Source organism: Carlito syrichta, unplaced genomic scaffold (assembly GCF_000164805.1).
Source record: "Carlito syrichta isolate Samal-C Ts95f unplaced genomic scaffold, Tarsius_syrichta-2.0.1 Scaffold304638, whole genome shotgun sequence".
Lineage (NCBI taxonomy): Eukaryota > Metazoa > Chordata > Mammalia > Primates > Tarsiidae > Carlito > Carlito syrichta.
The window spans coordinates 1375345-1400071 of record NW_007248734.1 but is presented as its reverse complement, the minus strand read 5'-3'; the positions used below and the strand labels follow the sequence as shown (position 1 = coordinate 1400071).

At 44.3% G+C, this 24727-nt stretch overlaps 1 protein-coding gene across 1 annotated transcript in view; it reads left to right on the top strand.

The window, feature by feature from the left end:
* The window catches only part of LOC103262872 (FERM domain-containing protein 3), a 73141-nt gene that overhangs the window by 10855 nt on the left and 37559 nt on the right, over nt 1-24727 (top strand). The window contains exons 5-7 of the mRNA XM_008060520.1: nt 8773-8847; nt 9143-9211; nt 17455-17579. Coding sequence (XP_008058711.1) covers nt 8773-8847; nt 9143-9211; nt 17455-17579 — 269 coding nt within the window. The remainder of the gene's footprint in view (nt 1-8772; nt 8848-9142; nt 9212-17454; nt 17580-24727) is intronic.

The window sequence follows — 24727 nt, the reverse complement described above, 5'->3', positions numbered from 1 at the left end:
CAGTTTCTGACCCCTAAGATTTGTACTTATTTGAGATTCGCCTAAACCTTTGTTCCCCCATTATTCCATAACCATCCTTGTCTTTAGGAAGAAGGGGAGATTGCGTTTGTTCTGATCCAGCTGTGTGACCTTGGGCAATCACTTTAGCACTGTCTGACCTCAGCCTTCTCAGCTGTAGAATGGGAGGTTGGGAGCTGACCGGTGCCATTGCTCGCACTGCTGTGGCATAGTATAACGAGCATGGGCTTTGGAAGTAAACAGGCTTGGGTGCCATCTTGGGGTTCTGTTTCTTACCAGGAGTGTGGCCTAGAACAGAGCCCTTACACTCTGAGTCGTGTATTTAATTTTTATCTGTGAAATGCAGTTGGTGATGCCTGTCAGTCCTGTCAGGCATATTAGCCAGCGAGAGTGGCAGCTGCTGCTATGGCTACTAGTACTGCCCCCTCTGCTAATGATGAGAGTTTTGTGAGTACCAGCCGGATGAGGGCCCAGTCCCTCTGACTTTGCCAGGTGTGATTCTGGGAACCTTGGGGGTGGGTGCCTGTTTCCTCTGCAACGCCCACCCTCCCCAGGCAGAGGTCCTGGTCCTGCCTCTGGCTCTGTCTGTCCCACTGACACTGTGTTGTAATGGTTTCAGCTGGCAGAGCAAGGCCCTGGTCTTGTTTCCTGGGTGGTTTGTTCCTTTCATTTTTACTTCACCTGTGTGGGAAGGGGGTGGCCCCATGGCTGCTGCTGACTATAAATCCCTAGGGTGCTTTTAAGACGTGAATGTGCTGCTGGTTGTCAGCTGGCCTGGGGCCACTGATCTGTTTTGAAAACCCTGGCTCTGAGATCTGCTGCCTGGGAACAGAGCCCAGATGTAGAAACTCTGATTTCTCCACCTACTCTGGACCCCAGGGGATCCCCCACATAGCGTTGGTCACCATTTAAGAGCTTCCTTTATTCCATGTGTTGTCTGTCGAGGTGCTGCCAAACCCTGGAGCTCGCTGTTCCTGGGCGCTGGTCCAGTGAGAGACATGAGACATGTGGGAAGATTCTGTGGTTCATTGGTCTCTATCTCACCCCTGTTCTATGCTGTGCACTGTCCTTGGCACTGAGGACACAGCAGAGGCTCAAATATCACTCCCTGTCACCAATTCAGTATGGAACTGTGTGCAGGAGATAAAAGCAGTCCCTGACAAGTTTCTTATTCAGAGTTTGGTATGCATTTTGTCAGAGAAATAATATTACACTTGGTAGGTAAGAACCCAGAGTGATTTCCTAATCTATTGCCTCTCATATGTTAATGTACACAGAAATTACCTGAAGGGCTTGTTAAAATGCAGATTCTGATTCAGAAGGTCTGGGGTGGGCATGAGATTCCCCATTTCTTTTTCTTTCTTTTTTTTTTTTTTTTTTGAGTTGGAGTCTCACTCTATCGTCCAGGCTGGAGTGAATGGCACACTCATGGCCACCACAGCATTGACCTGCTGGACTCCGGCAATTCTTCTGCCTCAGCCCTCCAAGTAGCCAGAACTACAGGCCCCGCTACCACGCCCGGCTAATTTTTATTTATTGTAGAGACGAGGTTTCACCAAGTTGTCGGGCTGGTCTGGAACCCACGGGCTCAGGCAGTCCACTCGCCTCGGCCTCCCAAAGTGCTGGGATGACAGGCGGAGCCACCGAGCCCGGCCAGAATATCTTTTTAATAGACATTTTTTTTTTTTTGAGTTGAATTTTCACTCTGTTGCCCAGACTGGAGTGCAGTGGCACGCTCATGGCCACCACAGCCTCAACCTGCTAGGCTCAGGCGATCCTTCTGCCTCAGCCTTCCAAGTAACTGGAACTACAGGCGTGCACCACCATGCCTTAATTGATGCACCACCGTACTTCTTTTTTTCTTTCCCATAATCTGGATATGGTTTATTATATTGTTTTTCAGAATAATATAAACTGTACCACAAGATCACTTCAAATTCCATTCCTTCAGAAGAACGACAAATTGACTATTTCTGATAACTTTTCTAAACATCATTTTAGGAATTCAGGGTTTTCCCATGTCAAGATTCTATTTGTATCCACTGCACACTCTGTTTATATCCTTCCTTATGTTTGCACTTAGGTTTGCTTGTAAAACTTGAAGATAATCCCATCAGAAATTATGTTTAATCAGGGTGCAAAATGGGATTTTTCTGGTTTTACACTGTTGTCAACCTAGCACTTTAGAGAATCTCAGAATTGCAAATGGTCTCTTTGGAGATGACAGAGCCTTTCACATCCCCTCCTCTACAATTAGACCTATTGAAAATCTGTGGTTGGCCTTGTCACTTCCATTTTCTAGAACCTCATTACTTTGCCAGACCCCTTACTGCACAGCAAGAGGACTCAAATTAGAAAGTTCTTTCTTTTTTTTTTTTTTTTTTGAGTTGGAGTCTCACTCTGTCGCCCAGACTGGAGTGCAGTGGCCGCTTCCGGCCACCGCAGCCTCGGCCTGTTGGGCTCCGGCGATCCTTCCGCCTCAGCCTTCCAAGTAGCCGGAATTACAGGCGCGCGCTACTACACCCGGCTGATTTTTTGATTTATGGTAGAGATGAGGTCTTGCTGCCCAGGCGGGTCTCGAACCCGCGGGCTCAGGCAATCCACTCACCTCAGCCTCCCAAAGGCACGGGATTACAGGCTGAGCCACCGAACCCGGCAGAAAGTTATTTCTTATATTGAATTTTAATCTCCCTTTCTTTTTTTATAATCAATATTTTTTATTATGATATTGTGGGGTACAGTTAAGGGTTAGTTATACAAATATGCTTCGTTCAGGCACCCTTGTTGATAAGAGGTGTCTTCCCGTCCCCAGACAGATATTGACTACTGTTAATCCCACTTCCCTTCCCCTCCCCGCCATAGTTTCCCACCACTGTCAGTCACTTTCTTATAGTATTACGTTGGATGATCAAGGTCCACTATATGAGTGAGAACATGTGATACTCAGATCTTTGTTTCTGTGAGAGGTCGCTCAGTGTTATAGACTCTAGTTCCATCCAGGTTGCCACAAAATTCATGATTCTGTTCTTTTTTATGGCTGTGTAGTATTCCGTCATGTATATGTACCATACTTTTTTGACTTATTGTAGAGATGAGGCCTTGCCAAGTTGCCCAGGCTGATCTTGAACCTGCAGGCTCAGGCAGTCCACTCACCTCAGCCTGCAGGTTCAAGTGCTGGGATGACAGGCTGAGCCACTGAGCCCGGCCTCCCCATTTCTAGTAAGCTCCAGGTGACACTGTGGTGCAGGTCCATGCACCACACTTTGCATAATAAGGTTTTAAACCAGCGGTTCTCAACCCTGACTGCATGCTAGTATCTCCAGGGGGAGCTTTTGAAAAATTCCAGTGCTGTGGGTGCTTGGATCCTACCCCAGGCCCAATTAAACCAGAATCGGGGTCCTCACCAACACTCGCTCAGGACTGTTCACAGTAGCATTATTCCTAGCTAAAAAGTGATGACAACCCAAATGTTCACCAATTGGTGAATGAATAAGTAAAATGTGGCATATCCATACAATGAAATATTATCCAGTCATAGAAAGGAATGAAGTACTGATCGATGCTACAACAAGGATGAACTTTGAAAACAGTATGCTAAGTAAAGGAAGCCCTTTGCAAAATACCACATATTGGATGATTCCATTGAAATGCCCCAAATAAGCAGATATATGGAGACAGACAGCAAATCAGTGTTTGCTGAGGGCTGGGAGTAGGCGAGATAAGGACGGAGGAAGGGGAGTGACTGCCAATAGGTACAGGGGTTTCTTTTGAGGGACAAAAAATGTTTTCATATTAGATTGTAGTGATTGATATTTTGGTCAATTTTTAAAAAATGTGTGAATTACACTGAAAACCACCGAAGTGTTCAATCTAAAAGTTGAACTTTATGGCATATGAATTCTATCTCAACAAAACTGTTAATTTAAAGCATCTGAATCTGGGATGAGGGGTCTAGGTGTTGGTAATGCTAAAAGTCTTCCAGTTGGGCTAACATGCAGTCCAGGTTGAAGACAGTACTCTGTCCCAGTGATTGTCTCTGTAGGGCTCCAGGACCAGCATCAGCACTCCGGAAATTTGTAGGAACTGCAGATTCTTGGACTCTACTCCAGACCTATTAAATCAGAGACTTGTGTTTTAAAAAGGCTTCCAGGTGATTCTGCTGCTCACTAAAGTATGAGACCCTGTATAGCTAAAGCATTATTTTTAAAACAGTGAAATCAGGCAGACTTGGATTTGCAACCTTTTTTGTAGGACCATAGTTAAGTGAATGAATCCTTCTGTGTCTTGGTTTTCTTTTATAAAAATGTGAATCTCTATCCTCTTGTGAGGATACAATGAATTAGTGTATTTAAAGCGCTTTGCATGGGACATGGCCCATAGTAAGGGCTCAGTAATGACAGATGCTGTTATTGTTATACTTACTTGGGAGCTTGTACCATGATATCAGTAGAAATTGTGCAGTTAATTCTAGAACTGGTCTCTTGCAGCTTTGTCCAGTGTCCCCCTCCCCAGCACCTATCCTGACCTCCATCCATGCCCCTGCAGTAGCAGGTGTCAGGGAAGAAATCACAGATCTGGGTGAAGGGAGAGGTGCTCCTGCAGAGACTGACTGAATTTCTCTGTGAGGTCAGATGTGTGAACATAGTCAGGCTTCCATGTTGGGATTTTGATGGGGAGTGGGAGGTGGAGGTGGGAGAAGACAGGCAGAAAAGCAGGCTGAGGGTCAGAGGGGAGCACATTGCTAGTCTAACTAGGTTGTGAATTCTTTGCTTTCCGTGGGAAGACTTCCCCTGGGCTTGATGTTGATGAGGAAGTCTGGTGAATAGAACAAATGGAACGTTTTGGTTAGAGTTAGAGCTCTTTTATTTGCTTTCAGAGTGTTTAACATGGTTCTCTGGAACCTCTATAGTTTTGAGAATAGTTTTGAGGTGCTTTCAAAACATTTAATCTTGTGTAACTCTTCTCAGAGTACCATGAAGTAGGTATTATAGCACCCTCCCACTTTACAATACTTGGAGAAAATGGGGTTCAGAAAACCTGCACAACGTGACCAAGGTCACAGAACCCAAAGGAGGTAGGAATCTGAGCCACTGTTCTTTTAGGTGAAATGTCACCTCTTGGGTCATCCAAGAATATGGGGATGCAGAGTTTCTCCAATGTTGCCTTGGAATCACCTTGGAGTGCTTGATTAAAATCAAGCCCCTCTTCAGACCTGCTGAATCAGAATCTCATGATCAAGCCTGAGAACCTGTGCTTTTAATACATACTCCATGTGCGGCTGGGTTTGGGCATCGCTACCCTGGATCTGTGCACCTTAACCCAGGCACCATTCTCTTTCCCTGCCACTTCCCTACCCACTACAGTCTGTGCTTCCCAATTCCCAGTGGGTTTATGTTGTTTGAACTTTCATAATAAACTCCCCTGTTAAAGTTCTATTAAAAATCTCAACTGAAACGTTTTAAGAATCTGCCTGGACATTTGGGAGGGCAGGGAATTGGCAGTAGTGCTCTTGGGAAAGTGTCTCTGAGCAAATCAAGTGACACAAATAATCATCCAGGGGAAACACCTGCCAGAAAGGAGCAAACACTTTTTTCTCTCCTTTCATTCTGAGCAGACAGTTATTGGCTATTTTTGTTAAATGTATCTTTTGATCTGTATTTCTTGAGTCACGTAAGAGGGTTTTTTTGATGAGGTCTCTCTCTAAGAGGTCAATCTGGGTCTAAAGGGACAGTAGTGGCCTTCTCAATGGAGGCTAGAAGGGTGGGAACTGAGACTGAACCAGTGTAAAAGAGCTATCACCTCCCCTGCACAGGCTCCTTGTGACCCTGGAGGTTGAATAACTACCGTGCTAATTGCAGGTGTGACTTCTGTAAAATGGCCACAGTGTTAAATTTGAATTTCAAAAATCCATTGAAGGCTCTTAATCTTTTTTTTTTCTTTTTGGCAAATAACTTTGCCCCAAGGATCTTTAGGAACCTAGAATAAAATAATAATAATAAAGTAGAAGCTTTTTAAAAGCTTTCTCTTCCCCCAGTCTGAGAACTTGGGAACAACAGCTCCACTAAGACAATGGGGAAAGGACATAGGTGATTATTATTCCCTCAGGCTCAGTAGACAAAGTGTCCGGCTTATAGCTTTGTAGGGCTGGTGGGGAGAGGGTGTAGATGGGCCCAGAGCAGGGGTGTCCTCATAGGAGGAGAAGGAGGATGCAGCCAGTACCACCTTAATGTGGCTAGCTACGGATTTCTATCCTCTTGGATGGGTGTGCTCTGTCTATGACCAGCAGGCTGTGCTGCCAGTCCTCGGTGTCAGGACCCTCCAAGGTGTGGCTCTCCTGTCTCCCTGTGTGTCCTCAGGGATCTTGCACCATCTTCTCTGGGCCCTGCATTGATGGGAATCTCTCTATCCCCACAGAGGTTCTCAACCCTCCCTTGCCTGTGTCACTCTCCCTGTTTATCATTTGTAGCCAGTGCCCAGCTGGGTCTCAGGCTGTTTACACAGATTCAGGGGAGAAGGAACTTTTTGGCAAAAGATAGTTACTCTGGCTTTCCATTGTTCTTTGGATAAAGATACAGATTTTTTTTTTTTTGAGTCGGAGTCTCACTCTGTCGCCCAGACTGGAGTGCAGTGGCCACTCCCGGCCACCGCAGCCTCGACCTGCTGGGCTCCGGCGATCCTTCCGCCTCAGCCTTCCGAGTAGCTGGAACTACAGGCGTGCGCTACCACGCCCGGCTGATTTTTTTTTTTTTTTATTTATTGTAGAGATGAGGTCTCGCTGCCCAGGCGAGTCTCGAACCCGCGGGCTCAGTCAATCCACTCACCTCAGCCTCCCAAAGGCGCGGGATTACAGGCTGAGTCACCGAGCCCGGCTAAGATACAAATCTTTAACAAGGACACTTAAGATCAGGTCCTGCAAAATTGGACTCTGCCTACCTCTCCAGGTTTACATTATTCTACTCTGCATATCTGTATATTCACTTTTCTTTATTAGGAAAAGAAAAAATATGTGTGCATGATAATAATAATAATAACCACAACGGTGGAAAAATGCACACTGGATTTCTCCAGTTCCCTAAATGCGCAGGCATTGGTGCCTGCTGGCTCTTCTGGGTACATCCACCACTGTCCCCTGATTGACACCTTCCTGTCCCTGGAACTCAGCTCAGATGTCCCTTTCTCAGGGCACCTTACCTGGCTCTCTAGACTAGACCAGCCACGGGCTTCCTTGTGCTTACCTTGGTGTGTGGAGCAGGGTTGGCACTCAGTTAATAATTGCTGAGCGAATGAATGGAGGTCAGGAAGCTCAGATCGCTGGCTACCCTGGGACTTTCCTGGCTCTTCTCAGAATTCCATCGAACGTACTGGTTTTGTGTGTGTGCATGTGTACTTAAGATTTCATGACTATCAATATTTTAAATGATCCTGAACTCTGGGAGACCTGATCTTTCTAATTTGTTGGATTCAATTGCGTAAGTCTTAAAGTGACAGCTAAAGAACCAACATTGCTGACTGTCACAGTAATTCAGGGTCCTGTGTGCAGCCTCCAGGCAGCCTAGGTTCTAGAATGCTTTTCAGCGTGTTGCTGTTTGGTTCTTATTTGTGAGTACAGCTCAGAGGTGCTGAATTAGTGCTTGGCTGGGTTTCTTGCTCCTCGTGTATCTTAGTCATCTACCAGTGTGGGTTCTTTTAAAGGGCACTGGGTCATGGTGACATAGAAGCCAGTGGCCATTCCCGTGGTGACATGGGGTCCTCATTCCCTCCCTTGGGCAGTACAAAGTAAGTGAGATTTTAGTGACGCAGTCAGTGACCCATGTTGCTGGGAAGCTATTTTCTGCTGCAATGTGAATATGGGCTTAGTTAACAAGGTGCTCCAATGCTAGTGAACTTACCGATGCCATGTCACAAAATTCCATGCTCTCCATGTCTTTCAAATAGAAATTGGGGAAGAATCCCTTCAGACCATTAGCATTGCCTAGTCCTTTTTGAAGGTATGACTCAGTAATGAATTATGAAACCAAATGTGTGGATCATGACTGGAATTAAAAAAAAAACAAAAGGAAATAGCATAGACATATATCAACTTGCAATACCCATAGTGAAACTTTTGTGAAACCTTTCTTTCTTTCCTCTCCTCTTCTCTCTTTCCTTTCCTTTCTTTTCCTTTCCTTTCCTTTCCTTTCCTTTCCCTTTCCCTTTCCTCTTCTTTCCTTTCCCTTTCCCTTTCCCTTTCCTCTCTCCTTCCCTCCCTTCCTCTTTCTTTCTTCTTTCCTTCCTCTGTCTCTTTTTCTCTCCCTTCCTTCTTTCCTTATTTATTTTTTGAGTCAGGGTCTCAATCTGTTATCTAGGCTGGAGTGTAGTGGTACTTTCACGGCTCACTGCAATCTTGACCTCTTGGACTCAAGTGATCCTCCTTCCTCTACCTCCCGAGTAGCTGGAACTACAGGCATGCACCACCATGCCTAGCTATTTATTTTTGTAGAGACGCGGTCTCTCTCTGTGTTGCCTAGGCTGGTCTCAAACCCTTGTCTTCAAGCAGTCCTCCCACTGCAGCCTCTCGAAGTACTAGGATTACAGGTGTGAGCAACTGTACCCAGCCAAAATTTTTTTTTCAGTGTGTGTGTGTGTGCACATCTGGGTCACACTATAAAATTTATTTCATTCTTGCAGTCAAAATATCCCATGACCACAGCTTTAGAGCATGTTTTACTTGGACTTTCCAGTGTCATTACCACCTGTGTTTTGCTTTTCTTAAAGGTATGCAAAATCCAGTCAGATCAAGACTGTGTCAAGCAGCAAGATATTTTTTAAAGGAAGTAGATTCCGATACAGGTGGGTACCAATGGGTCCTTTTTGGTGATGGGGTAGGGATGGGGGAATCCATTTACCTTTGAATATTTTGTTTATAAATACGTGCCCTTGGGCTTGTGGCTCTGCTTTGTCTTCTGTCTGCACTCTACAGCTCTCTCATGCTCACAGGACCCTCTCAAATTCCATGGTAATTTACCCTCATGAATTTCTATAGCTGGGTCAGGCCACTGTGGAGTTAAAAAATGGTGCCTGTGCATATCCCTGCCCATCTACTCTGAGTGTCTGTGCACACACATTGTGTCCCTGTCTTTTTCAGTGGTAAAGTTGCCAAAGAGGTGGTGGAGGCCAGCTCCAAAATCCAGAGAGAGCCTCCTGAGGTGCACAGGTGAGTGGTTGGGTGGTCCTTTTGGGTTCTGGGTGGCTTCTGGGATGGACAGAGGGATTTAAAGGCTGGCTTTTCCAAATTCCCTGTAATGTTCCTGTGTGTAGTGATGTCCAGCATTAAATAAGGACACTCTCACCTCCTTGATAGTCTTCCTCAGACAAACTTAGCTGGGCTGTGGTGACGTGAGTGCAGCTGAGCTCCACTCTGAGTTACTCACTCTTTGGAGAGTCATTGGTAGGTCTGGAGTGTCACCTGAATAAGTAGGGTATGGGAGGTGCGGCTGTACCTCTTGGTACACTCCTGGCCAAACTCTGATATCCTGTCCTTTTAGAAGTGCTCTCTGTTCCTGCCTGCATTCATCAGATTTGGCCGGTTTCCACCGGCCTACTCCTACTGGGTAGGCTGTCTTACACGAGGGGAGAGGCCTACCTCTCATGGGGCCCGTGACTCCCAAGGGTCATACAGAGGAATGAAGGACTGAGTTATTGATGGTTCAAGATTTGCATCTCCACTAAGGTAATGATGTGTGGTGCTTCTTAGGAATTAAATATTCTCTTGGCCATGTTGAACTTCTTACCACCACAATTTACACGAATCATTGTATATTCCACACCTCAGACATGTTAAATATGTAAAGCTGAATATTCTTGTTATGACACCTCCTCCTTTTAAAGGCAAGATCATCATAAGTTATATTCTTTAGTAAGTTCCACAGATACTGTTTGATGCCTACCCTTCCTTTTCCTTCTTGGAACCTAGAGATGTCTACCTTATGCTCAGATTTGTCCAATCTCTTCCATTAGGGTGACTTCTAGAGTGAGCTGAGTGACTTCCCACCCTGTCTCCTGGGGTTGTCAGTGGGAGGAGGCTGTTGTTCCTAAGAAATGTGGTTAAGCCAGCCTGGCATGGCATCTAGACGACACTTCTCGCCCACACCAGGGGTGCAGAACTGCAGTTGTAATAAGATCTCGTGCAGATGATCATTCCTGTTTTTGGATGGCCCAGTGGGGAGCCATCACATGCAAGACTGCAAAACCAGTCACTCCTGCTTTAAGAAGCAGGAGAAAACTGCAGGGCTAGAGAAAGCGGAACACCTTGGCAGTGGGCACCTCTGGTTAATACCTGAATATCTTTGGCTTGCCACACCAATGAGAAAAGTCTCTTGATGGACCCCTCCCCTGTCCCAAATTGTGGTTATTCAGTGCAGCAGCAATGAAAAAGAAGAAACGGTAAAACGGATCGTTTCATCTCTTCCAGAATCTTTGTTCTGGAAATGATCTCAGGGACTGCCTAGTCTGATGCTTCTGATTTATAGACCAGGAAACTTCAGTGTCAAACAATTTAAGTGATTCATCCAAGGCCCTAAATTTTTTTTTTTTTTGAGTTGGAGTCTCACTCTGTCGCCCAGACTGGAGTGCAGTGGCCGCTCCCGGCCACCGCAGCCTCAACCTGCTGGACTCCAGCGATCCTTCCGTCTCAGCCTTCCAAGTAGCCAGAATTACAGGCGTGCACTACCACGCCCGGCTGATTTTTTGATTTATTGTAGAGATGAGGTCTCGCTGCCCAGGCGGGTCTCGAACCCGCGGGCTCAGGCAATCCACTCACCTCAACCTCCCAAAGGCACGGGATTACAGGCTGAGCCACTGAGCCCGGCAGCCCGAAATTTTTTTGATGGCAGACATAAGCCTAGACCTCCAGTATCCTGCTTCTGCGTTCTGAGCATTTTTCTATGTAGCACCCTGAAACCTTCTGGCCTTTTCTTGGAAGCTAGTAGTAGAGGCAGCACAACCCCGAGTGGTTAAGTTTGGGTTTTATTCTTCTTGTTTGAAGCTCTACTGTTTTATCTTAAATACTTGTTACTAGAGGAGTTTCTTGAAGGTACAAACACAGATCAGAAAACTGGTTTTTTTGACAATTACTTTCAGAGAGACAAAAAATATAAGGCTTTCCAAGAGTCTCATAGTTACCATCTATGGGTGGTTAATGAATACTTCTCTTATAAATTGAGGTCTGCATTATTCATGGAAACCAAGGTTTCCTGGCTCAGGGTCTCTCAAACTTGAACTTTCACAGGGATCACCTTGGGATCCTGTTGAAAATACACATCCTTATTCAAAAAGTATGGAGTGATACTCCCTTCCTTCCTTCCTTCCTTCCTTCCTTCCTTCCTTCCTTCCTTCCTTCCTTCCTTCCTTCCTTCCTTCTTTCTTCCTCTAGTCAGAATCCCACTCTGTCACCCAAGATGGAGTGCAGTGGCATAATCACAGCTTTCCACAGACTCAAACTACTGGGTTCAGGCGATCCTTCTGCCTCAGCCTCCTGAGTAGCTAGGACTTCAGGCACCCGTCAGCACGTCCAGCTAATTTTTTTGATTTTTGTAGAATCGAGGTCTCACTGTCTTGCCCAGGCTGGTCTCAAACTCCTAGGCTCAAGTGATCCTCCCACCTCAGCCTCCCATAGTGCTGGGGTTATAAGCATGAGCCAGTGTGCCTGGCCTTAGTCTGTAGTTCTATGTAGCTTCCAGGTGTGGCCATTTGGCTGGCTCTTTGAGTGGACAGGCTCTTGATAAAAGGTTGTGGAGGGATGAAGGGAATGGGTTTTCTGGAGTGAAGCACTCTTCCTGGAGTGGACTGAATCCCTGATGTAGAAGGGAAATGAATACATGCTGAGGCATCCAACAATTCATTGTTTCCCTTTTCTAGAATCTTCTAAAATCTTCCAAGGTATTACGGCAAAAAAAAAGACTTAGAAACCCTTGAGACCATATTCACATGCTCTTTCTTTCTCTTCTACCACCTCCAGTGTATGCAAGAGACTATTGGGTCCACATCCTCAGGATGCCTCTGTGGTCATCTGTTCTTTGGCAGCATCTCTCAGATCTCTGACAACACCAGAAAGAATTTGGTTGAAGTAATGCTAAAAGCAAGCTCTGGGAGACAAGGGCTGTATCTGTCTTGGTCATCTCCATATCCCTCAGCACCCAACACAGTGTTTGGCATATAGCAGAGGCCAGTACACATTTGTTGAATGAATGCATACACTAGGAGTGTGGGAAGACAGCCACACCTGTCATTTTTGGAAACGTGAGATCTGTCCAAGGTGCTGCCCTAGGGACCTTGATTTCCCCTGAGGCAGCATTGTGACCAGAGCCATGGTGATGTGTAATACTTTCTTGCTGGTAACTCCTCCTTCCTTCCTAGTGGCCAGTTGTATCGGAGTAAATTGTTTCTCTTTGATAATTCTTTTATTTCCAAATTATTTCAAGTTCTTTGGTGTGGCTCTCAAAAGTGAGAGTAGAATAATGGGCTCTCCTTTTCTTTTTCTCCTTGTCAGTAGGCACTCAGAGGTAACTATTAGTCTAGAGTGGTGATGATAAGGTTTTCATTAGCTGTCTTTCCTCACATCTGAGATTCTGCTTGTCAAAGAATGACAAGTTTAAGGAGTCCTACTTCTGCTGAGGAGGGTGTGTGTGTGTGTGTGTGTGTGTGTGTGTGTGTGTGTGTATGTGTATGTGTGTGTGTGAGAGAGATGAACTGAAAATACTGATGACAAGATTTCCAAGCAGAGATTTCCCTGACTGGCTACTGAGTGAGAATTACTTGCCCATCCCAGAGGCCCAGGGAGGCAGACAACTACAGCTTGGTGAGCCCAGGGCTGGCTGTAAGCCACCTGGGCATAGCAGCCACCCCCAGCAGACACCCAGAGGCATTATTTGTATCTGAAATGAGCAAATGTGCAAGAGTCACAAATGGCTTCTCTTCTTGGTTGTGTCACTTACCAGCTGTGTGGCCTTGTGTGAGTCACTTAACTTCTCAGTTCATCAGTTTATTCATCTATAAAATGAGATTCATAACATTGCTTTGTCTGTTTTTTAGGTTTTATTATAGGGACTAAAATAAAATGCTTTAAAAATCATAAAGAGCCACATACATATGAGGTGGAGATATTATTTCTACTGTCTCTCACCCAAATATGAGAAGCTAGACTATGATAGATGCATTCACATTACAATCCCTCAGATGAAGTTTTTAGAGGCTAGATAACAGGCCAGCACTACTTTTATTTTCAAGGAGAGGTACTGGAATCCCATGAGCTTAATTTTAGACATTATATTTTATGCCACCATAACACATTTTTAGTCAGGTTATATGACATCAGTTTTCTCATCTGTAAATAAGGTATTTTTCTTACCTATCTTACAAGCACATTGAGAAAAACAAATGGGTAAAGTGCCAGTGTTAGAATGTCCTTGCAGTTTCCAGAGGAACCCTTTCTTTCTCAACTGAGGTCTTAATGACAGTCCAGAGTTTTCATTTGGAGATTGTTCTATGCTGGGAGTACATGCATGAGTGGACTGCAAAGTGGACCAAGCATTTTTGCAGATCAGCTGATGGATGGATTCTGAGAGTGGAGAAACTGGGCACATATGCCAGCCTGTCCTAGGGAGACCCCAGCCATAGAAGTGATACTGAGGAAATCAGGTGAAAGTGCAGAGTGGAAGCTGGCTGGGACATTTGCCCATACTTTAGAAAAGTGCTCAACACAGTGGGACCTCATGTAGCTAGAGACAAAAGGGCATTTTAGGGGGAGGGAACAGAGTCCCCTTGGTTTGTTTCAGGCTGAATCATGTAGAAAGGCAATGTGGAGTGCAGCAAAAGCACCAGCCTACAATCAGATGATGTGGCTTTCAGTCCTGAGTCTGCTCATATAAGTGTCTTTAGTCAAGACACTCTGAGTCTTGGTTTCTCATCTGTAAATATGGCATTTACCTTGCCTATCTTATAGGCACACTGAGAAAAAAAGATGAGATAAAGTATATGTAAACCACTTAGCAAATGAAAAAAAAGGAGCCATTCAAGTTCTGGTATTTTATTTGTTGTTAGAACAACTGTGCTGGTGGGATCTTGCTTTAAATGAAGCCTAGATCAGTTGGCACCTTAAGAAAGTTGCAAAAAGAGAATTAGATAAAAAGGCATAATCTTTAGCCCCAAGGAGTTTCAGTTATATTAATTCATTCAGGCTGCTTTAGCAAAATATGACAGACTTGGTGACTTATAAAAAACAGAAATTTATTTCTCACAGTCCTAGAGGTTGGTAAGTCTGAGATCAAAGTGCCTGCAGATTTAACGTCTGGTGAGGGTTCATTTTCTCATAGATGGTGCCTTTTTACTGGGTCCTCATGTGGTGGAAGGGGGAGACAAGTTCCCTTAGACTTTTTTATATGGACACTAATTCTATTCAAGGTGACTATAACCTAATCACCTCCCGAGGGCCCCGCCTCTTAATACCATTACATTGAAGATTAGGCTTCAACAAATGAATTTTGGGGGAACCCAGACTTTCAGACCATAGCAGTAGGGAAAGGTGAGAGCTCTGCATTATTTTTTCTAATCTTGCTTACTTTTTCCCCCCAAGCTGTCATAGTGTCTAACACCAGGGCTTGAGACCCTGGATTCTAGTTGTGTCTGTCTTTGGGTTTATCTGCATCTTATACTTATCAGGGAAGAGATATTCCTCTCTGAAACATAATTTTGGAGAGTCTTGGGGTTGTAACCCATTGCTGGAGTCATCTGGTCTAATCCCAGGCATACCCTGTATGCCCCTGTCCGTAGCCATGAGCTCCTGCTACAACACAGCAGCAGAAGCCTGTGAGCATCTGGGTTAAGATGGCATCCTCCTAGCCATCCAGTGTCAAGGCACAATCAAGCCTAGGAGTTCATCCCTGGTGAGGTCAGCCTATCCTAGGACCATGTAATTGCCTGGACATTGAGATGTTGCAGGGTGGGCGGCAGGATGCTTGATACATCCAGTGGAAGAACGTTAGGAGGAAGGCTGATGGTGAGCAAAAGTTCCCCATAAAGCCTGGCTGAGAGCCCATCATTGTAGCATAAGCAGTGATTCCTAGGGATTGGACAGCTGCCAGCTCAGCTGATAGGGATGGTCAGAGATGGGGTAGAGCCATTCAGAGTCACTTTGTGCAAAGGTGGATGGATGGGCTTTTCAGAGCTACAACAGTCCACATCTACATGGCAATATGTTGTGCTTTGCAGAGTTAGAATTACAATCATGAACGACCATAGGGCCAGAGTAAATCCCAGGAGAGCTAAAAAATGGAGGACCTTCACAACAAAAGAAGGAACTGCTCATGGCAAAGGAGCTCCTCTCTCCCTTCCTTCCTTCTTTCTGTTTTTTTTTTTTTTTTTTGCAATTTTAAAGATGTGGGGCACAATTCAGGGTTAGGTATGCAAATGTTCATTATACAGGTACCCTTGTTGATGAGGTGTGCCCCCCCTTCCCTGGCAGTTTCCCACTACTGCCAATCCGGCTCCCCAGTCCCATGGCAGTTCCCCACTACTGCCAGTCCCTTTCTTATAGTATTATGATAATTGTTCAAGGTCCACTTATGAGTGAGAACATGTGATACTCAGTTCTCTGTTTCTGTGAAAGATCACTCAGTATTATAGACTCTGATTCCACCCAGGTTGCTGCAAAGTTCATGATTCTTTCTTTCTTTATGGCTGCACAATGTTCCCAATCCTTTTCCTATAAAATCCACTGTGCTCATTAGAGCTTACTGCAGGTGTCACCGCCCATGGGAGGTTGTCCCTGGCTCTTCCCTCAGTCACACAGGGTCGGGGTCCCCTCTTTAGTACGCTCATGTGACCCTTAGTCATCAGTCACCTTCATAAGAGGCATGCTTTTCCAGCTGTGGTTATAGTACATTAGTGAGTCATGAAATGAAGACCGATGCTTCAAACAAAATGAAGTCGAATTTTAAAAAATAATGACTTATAGCTACAGTTACTACTGTTGCATAAAATATTTATTTTGGTTGTGTGTCTTCCTGTGTGTGTGGCAGGGGAGACAGAGAGGGAATATAAAATGTATATCTTAATGTGGGTCTCAGACAAGTTGGACAATCATGCTTCTAGATCCTGAGTTATTTAAGGCAAGGACTACAGTTTCCCAGAAGAAAGCAGAATGTCTAATACATACATATCAGCTGCAAAGTGAGTGTATGTAGAATGAAAGAATAAAGAAAAGGACTCTGTGGTTAATTTACTTTCCAGCCAGTGCCAGCTGTGAGAACTTTTAAATCAAGACACTAGCAGGTATCTTACTCTTTCTTGCTCCTCCCACACCCAATGGAAATGCTCAGGCTAGAAGGCAGAACCAGCTTAGGGAGTACTGGCCAGGTGGAAATGGCAACCAGGACTGCATTCAGTTAACTTCAGTTTCAAACCTGAACACACCTTAACAGGACACCTACTGGGGCACTGTGAGGACACGGGAATAGCTAGGTCAGTCTCTGCCTTGAGGCGCTTGTTAAGTGGAACTGGTACAGACGCCAATCACTAGAGAGAGGTGACAAATGAGCTGAGCTGTGAAAGAAGAGAGAGCTGTGTGTGTGTGTGCGTGTGTGTGTGTGTGTGTGTGTGTGTGTGTGTGTGTGTGTGTGTGTTGCAAGAGGCAACCCAGGAGGACTTCAAGGGGAAGGACACATTTGACACCATCTTCAAAGGATAGGTTGGTTTTGGTTTTGATGGGTAATATGCGAGGGGGAAAGGTGCTCCCTGAAGACTAGGGAAGGCGGCTGGTCTTCCTGCAGCAGGCAGTGTAAACAGGCATCCTAGCCACCTGCCAATAGTCTTCATGAGAAACCTGCACAGTTTCATTGCCATCTGCTGCCGGTCACAGCCACTAACACCCCTGCATGCTCCTTTCCGAAGGAGAAAACAGCCGTGACCAGCTGATGAGTAGGGAGTAACTGAGAATATTAAACACTGATGTTAAACATTGGACATCCAGCAACACAGAGAGTTCGTAGCTGTAGAACATCTGTGCCATCTATCTGGCAGGGTTTTGTTTGTGTTTTGTGGTGGTTGTCCAGTGTCTCTGAGCCATACCCTTCATCACCTTTCTGCATTTCTAGTTCGGTGATAACTGCCTCCCCAACTTTTTGTTTACTGTTTCTCTTTAAATGCCCTGGTTGTCACCTAGCATGCTCAGGTCTGGTGACACGTAGGGAACTCTATTTTCTTTCACTGGGTTGCATGAAGACATATGGACATCTTGTCAGGACCATAAGGACAGAAAGGGCTATGTGTCTTGAGCATTATGTCATCTTTACACTGGTTCAAGTGTGTGTCTAGATGCCGTTTCCAGCCTGGGTAGACCACTGAGTTGGAGGGGCCAGCTTTCGCACTAGAAACCAACTCTAACTGGCTTGTGTCTGTTTCCAGAGCCAACATTACTCAGAGCCGCAGTTCCCACTCCTTGAACAAACAACTCATCATTAACATGGAGCCTCTGCAGCCCTTGCTTCCTTCCCCTAGTGAGCAAGAAGAGGAACTTCCTCCGGGTGAGGGTAAGTCATCCATTTCCTTCCAAAGGCTCACTCTGGAGGAATGAAGGAGGCACCCATTCTATGTATGTTGGATAGTGAGTTTTGTGGGGAGGGTTCTGGGGTGAGTCATAAACTATGTTTTCAGTAAGTAAGCTTTTCACAGCTGGAAGGCCGTGTGATGTTGTGAGTTCTATTAGTTTCTCCTAGAGAGAGTTCACTGGTACAAAGTATTTCTACAATTACACGTGGAAGCACTAATGGTGTCAGACCTACACTAACCAAGGTGGTAACCACTAGCCATGTATGGCTATTTAAAACAAAGTTTAGGTTCGTCAGAATTAAAAATCCAGTTACTCAGTCACACTAGCCAGATTTCCAATGCTTAGTAGCCACATGTGGTTGGTGGCTGCCATATCGGACACTGAAACTTGGAATGTTGTCTTCATCACGGGAAGTTCTGTGTGATGGTGTTGTTTTCTACTGTAACCACAATTAAATTGGTAATTATAAAGAATTCTCCACAAGTATCTCTACCCTGGGCATCCCCTTTCTGCCTCACTATTTTCCCAGCCTCTTGTTTCCTTTTCCTCAGTTATGTTGGCTAACGGTTTTGATACAAGCCTTAATAAATGAAATGTTCACTTCCACCCAAAATTTTTTATATTTTTAAAGACAACCATGTATGTCTAGGCTTTTTAAAGAACGTCAGGGAAGAAGCTCATCACACTGCTTGCTGCAGACACCTGGTGAGGCAAATCTCACATTCTTATTAATTTCAAAGTAAATTGAAAATAAATACATGCAAAATAAAGGTTATTGGAATCCTGGATACCAACATGACTTTCTTAACATTTTATGATTTTTTGTTTCATCCTTGAAAATTTGGCAGTTTCAAGAGAGTAGTTCATTCTGTTCCCAAAAGATCACCTTCACCTCTAGCTTCAAGTGAAGGCTTCTGTTCATAGAAGAAAACTTTTCAGTGCATAATAATGCTATGGCTATCTGCATACTGTTGGGAGAGGTACCAGTAACTGATGTGTAAAGAATTTTGACAAATAATTTCCTGAAGGGAAACTTTGATGGTTAGAAGGAGAACTGGGCAGCTGGAGCCCAACAGGTTGAGGCTACAGTAGCTGGGCATGTGCCACTGCACTCCAGTCTGGGCAACAGAGTGAGACTCCAACTCAAAAAAGAAAAGAAAAGGAGAACTGACGGTTGAATGCCAAAAATGGATAGAGGGAGAGTATGCAAAATATATAAGATGGGCTCTTGGAAGACACCTTTTATCCCCCACTGGGTCACAAAATACAATGATAATAGTCTTGTTTTAATGACCTTCCCTGTCTGTCTTAACAATGAGTTCTATAAGTTTCGTGTTAAATTTAATTTTCCTAGCCAGAATCTCTGGGTCCATGTTGCTTGTCTATGTTTTTCAGCAGATTTGTTCCACATCTGTTTGTGTGTGTTTTGCAAGTGAAAAAAAAAAGCAGCTTTCATTTCTGATCACTGATAGTTTTCTGGGTTTCCTCCCGTGTATGCCCCGAATATTGCTTTGAGTGACTTTTTCTGAAGGTCATGAATGTTGAATGAAGGAGGATGTGGTTAATGGAAGAGAGAGGAGAAAGGACAGCTCCCAACTGGAATTTAATTGTACCTTGTCTGCAAAGATGGAATCCTAGATGGAAATAAAATTTAGAGGACCAGACTGGTTGATTGGTTGTCATGGGGAAATATGGAACCCAAGCCATGACTGTCTAGGAGTCCCCCAGGATGTGAAGGGTTACCTGGGCAAGCTTTACTCTGGATCTCTCACCCCATTCAATTAGAAACATCCATTTTCTGTAGTGATTTCGCTGCTACATATTGGCTGTGTCTTTAACATAGAAACTATATTGACAGTAGACAAACCATCATAATTAACTGCAATATATATTTTTTAAAAATTCATGGTGCATGATAGGAATGCACAAGCTACCTTTTCAGTTTTCCCAGATGTTTTAAAGAACTACATTAAATCCTTTCATCAGTGGTAAAGCCAAACTGATGGTTCTCTCTCTCTTAAAAAGTCTGCAATAGCTCTATAAGTGTCTAATAAAATTATTTTCTTCAGGAGATTTGTCTCCTTATAGGACATATTTGTAGGTTTTGAAGAGCAGACAAATCACAACAACCTCTAGGTTATAGAATCAGTTTAAAAGGAAGAGGAGTAGAAATATCAATTTTATTAATTATTAAGAAAATGCAGTGATCTTCCTTGTCTGGAGTAAGAGCAAAATAATGCTAGGCACCACGAAATTAAAAGGCTTATTCCCACAGCGGACACAGCTCTGAGTTGTGGATAACATTGCATCTTGGTTACAGGTCGAATTCTGTTCCACGTCTCTTGTCTTTGAGTGTCAGGCAATGAGATTCAGACATTCCATATGATGAATATTTATTTTATAGATTTATGGCTGATATATAAGAGAAGAGAGACAGAGAATGTAGCTCTAAACAACGATGGCATTTCTGCCTTTGTGGATGGGCCCTGTGGCTAGGCTTTTGAGCACATGATGAATTTTGTTTTGTCCTTACATTTTAATATTTTATTACTTATGTCTGAGCAAGAGCCAAACTTAAAGAGACTGGGAATCATTCACTCCTTAATGCAACAGCTGTAACAGATGCCACTTAAACAGCTTGTGGACCACTCCTGCTGTGGGCTATAGAGATGGAGACTCTCCCAGGAGACTCATAGCCTGTTGGGGAGATGGCAGTGGAATCACAGAGGCCAGAGTAAGTTCTCTTTCTGCTGCTTGAATTGTGTGCTCGCTTTTCTGTGTGTCCAGCCAGATATCAGGGCCTTGAGCTGCCTGAAGAACTTCCTGTTCCTTTTTAGTCACATTGGAGCATCTGACATAAAATTAGTAGGCAGAGGAATAAATGGATGAGCTGGACAGGAAGGAGTGATGAGTGGTCTCTTCCACCTGCATTGGTTGCGTGTGTGGTTTCAGGGCAGAGGGCTTCAGGGAATGGTAGAGGTGAAGCAGAAAATTAGAAAAGGGCCAGATCACGATAGGTCTACTGTTCCTTGCTGGAGAGTTTAGACTTTCACCTGAGAGCAACTGGAAGGCGCTGAAAGATTTCGGGCATGAACTTGACCTCAATGGAATGGTATTTAGTATCACTCCGGTGGCACATAGAGAACAAATCAGAGGTGGGTGTGGCTGAAGCCGAGTTTCTCAACCTCAGCGCCATTGATCTTTTGATTGGGGCAGTTATTTGTTGGGGGACTATCTTGTGCACTTGTAGGATGTTTAGCAGCACACTTGGCTTCAACCCCACCCGTCTTGACAACCCAAAATGTCTCCAGATTTTGCCAAATGTCCCCTGGGGAGCAAAATGGCTCTCTGCTTGTAGAACCACTGGTTTGCAGGCACAGAGACCACGCAGGAATCACTGGAATAGTCCAGAGAGTCGATACGCAAGGTTGAAGTAGCCAGAGAGAATGCAACTAGGGAGGATTCAAGGCACAGTAAGAGGCAGAGTTGTGGAGACAGGGTTACTGATTACTTAGCAGGTTCACGGTCTATGACTCACATTGTCCAGGTCCTGCCCTGTCTCAGAAACATAAAGTGTGAGTGAAAAACCTTCAACTCTTTATTTTAAAGATGAAACTGTAGAGACACAGAAAGGTTATAGAGGTGTGTCAGCATCATGCAGAAAGTGCATAGCAAATACATGATTTCGTGGAGTTGTCAGAACCATCAAGAGAGTCATGTATTGCTGGTGCTTCTCTGAGCTTCAAGCACAGAGTGGTGAGACTCAGATGTCACCACTCACCTTTGATGTTGCTGTTCCCTATCTGGATATAATGGCTTGGATTCTTGCTTGGGGAAGTTTTGAATGACATATTTTGGAACTAGATTGATAAACAGGTCAAGATCAGCAGCCTGAGCCCTGTTAAAAAGAGTTGTCTAATTAGGAATTTTAAAAAAATCAGGTTGGGAGAAGAAAGACAGTCTTAGCCCTGACCTTTAGAAGCTCCATCTCCAAGTCATGAGAAGGTCCTGCCACCTTGTCTTGGGTGATGTAATTGTTAGGGGCATCTCTGCTGCCACCATAGCTCTCTGGGGTCATGACAACCCATTTATCTGACAAACTCTTTCCATTCTTTTCACGTTTCTCAAAGACAGCTGGGAAAAGTATTATTACCCAGATTAAACCAGTGATGTTTTGGAAGAATGTGTGACCCCATTCACCCATATGACAGCTGGAGGATTAGATCTAAAGTTGGCTGTGTCTGGGTAGAGAAAAAACAAAATCAGTTCCTAGGCACCATTAGGCAACAGGAACATTTTCAATGCTCACCCCAAAGTTGCTTGGTTACAGGATATGAGAGAACTAGTGCTGTGGACAACTTTAGATAACAAGGGCAAACGGTTCGAAAAGTGCCACTTAGCGCTTATAAGAATTTCGGGAGAAGAAAAACTTGAGAGTGGGAATTATTCTGGGTGAAATGACATTTTAAGGAGTCATTCATCTGAGTGATTTCACAAAATGGAGCCGGTTATCCTTGATGTAGATAGGAAAACGCCTGTGTGTTTTATTGGTGGAGTGTGTTTCTCATTAGGGAAGAATGATGGATTATAGTAGAGAAGGAAGGTGAAATTAAGTGTGCGAGACTTGGTAACTGGACATAACTGACACACCGTGAAGATCATTCTTGTCAGCCATAGCAACAGTATATTAGACATGGTAGAAAAGCCATGCTTGGGAGGTAAACCTAAATCAGGGCTGAAAAAGTTTGATTCCTCTCTGCTGGCAAAACAAAAGCACAGTGAAGATGCTTGAATTTCTACCAAGGAGGATCTTGAGGGTGGCCATATGGTTGGGTTAAAGGGCCGTTTGAAGTTTATTTTGCATGTGATTGAGAAAATGGATCTATTAAATAATAGGTGGAAATTAAAGAGAATGATAAAACAAACTCTCCTAAACCACCTTTTACCATCGTCCCTATAAATGTTTGTGTGTGTGTGTGTGTGTTTGTACTGTGTGTGTATGGATGCATGCATGTGTTGTGGGTGTGTTGGGGTGTGTGTAGGGAGGACAGCAGGGGTGTTTAGAGGGTTGTTTATTGTGTCTAGCCCTAATCATAGATGGCTTAAGTGGCTTCGTTGAAATTCTAGAGTGTCTGCATGTGAACATGTGAAGGCATTTTGAGCATATAAAAAGAGTATTGTCCTCATCCATCAAGGATGCCATACTCTTGGTCCGACCCACCCTCCACCCCAACATGTAGCAGGTGACCAGGAGGGCCTGCTGCGTTGTCCATGTGCTTGCCTTTCACGCACGACTCAGCTGCTCTGATCCGTCATTGGTGAAGTCTCTGACAGCCCAAGGCCGCTGTGGTTACACTATGGTGAATTCCTTTTATCACATTCCATGTTTCACATTCTGGTCTCCTCCCTGCCTGTCTGATACGAACATTCTCCACTGTCTTTTCTTTCTTTCTGGAGTTCCATGGTTATGGCTCAGACAGATTGACCCTCTTCTTACACTTCAGTGCCTTTTTTCCCCCACCATTTTACCCAAGTGCTACGTCATTTCTTTCCTTTGGCTTGGGTATGTCAGGACATATCCATTAGCAGCAATGCACTGGGAGTTCTGAAATTTCATGAAACAGTAGCAACTGTTGATAAATCCTAGTTCCTGCTACTTGGTATTGGCAGATCAACTGTCACCAGCTCTAATTACACTTGTCCCTGCCAAATGCTTTTTTGGTTACTATATGCTTTGTTTTCTCCTTATAAAACTAGTGCACATCATCATCAATCAGTTTTAGAAAATACAAAAAAAAAAGCACACATAACAGAAAAAAGTCACCTCCCAGATTGTCCTCTTCCTAGAGGCAATCCATGTTAGGGTTTTTGCAAATTTCCTACTCTATGCATTTGAATGCAGCTGTGATCATCCTGTATATACAATTTTTAAAATTCCTGCTTCATTGGCTTGATGTTGAAAACACCAGTGCATGAAAATACATCATACATTGAACTATTGGTCAAGCAATGAATTGGGAACATATTTAACACACATGCCGACAAATGGCAAATGACTTAACGTCCTAAATTAGAAGGAACTCATACAAAGCACTGGTTTAAGCCTCAACTTCACACTGCACGTGCTCAGTCTAACCTGAACATTCTCATTCAGTGACATGCACAGCTCCTTGCTTCAGACAGGCCCAGGCAGCCAGTCTTGCTTCTGCAGGAGCTAGGAGGCCTCCACAGAGCAGAGGACAGCTTCTGCTTTTATGTATAATTGCAATATAGGATTTGCAAAATCTGAATTCAAAATTCATTGTTGCACTTACTGAACTCCAGAAGAAAGCACCGGTTTGGGTCGACAGCTTCCCTAGAGTAGGAGATGCCAGCAGCAGCTCACGAAACAAGATAAAGGCCTGAGCAGACTCTGCAGAGTTGCACTTTGCAGTCTCTTCAGAAGCTTTCCACCTTCCCTTGCATACTGTTTTTTGGCACCATCTCATCTTTGGAACTCGGCTTTCTGGTATTTACTGACAACTTAAGTGCTCACAAGATGTTTGAATCACTTGAAAGAGGTCTTTGAGATTTTGAGTGTTTACTGTGCTATAAGGAGGCTCAATGCTTTGTTCCTGATGCAAGCTCTGTTCATTTCATCTTGCAGAGATTTTGTGTTCTACACCTTTTTATTTTTTATTTTTTTGAGTCAGTGTCTTATGCTGTCACCCAAGCTGGAGTGCAGTGGCATGATCACAGTTTACAACAGCCTCTAACTCCTAGGCTTGGGCGATCCTTTTGTCTCAGCCTCCTGAGTAGCTGGGACTACAGATGTGAGCCTACACCCAGTTAATTTTTTGATTTCTTTTTTTTTTTTTTGGTAGGGACAAGGTCTCACAACGTTGCCAAGGTTGGTCCTTAACTCCTGGGCTCAGTCAGTCCTCCTGCCTTGGCCTCCCAAAGTGCTGGGATTACAGGGGTGAGCCGCCGCATCTGGCTGTGTTTGACATCTTAAGCTGCCAACAGTGTGCATCATTTCACAATAGGCTAATTCCCCACAAATAGATCATTTTGTGGAGTATAGTATTCCTCAATGAAAACATAGTGCTTCAGGTGACTGCTCTATTTATGCATGAATGTCTTGGATGG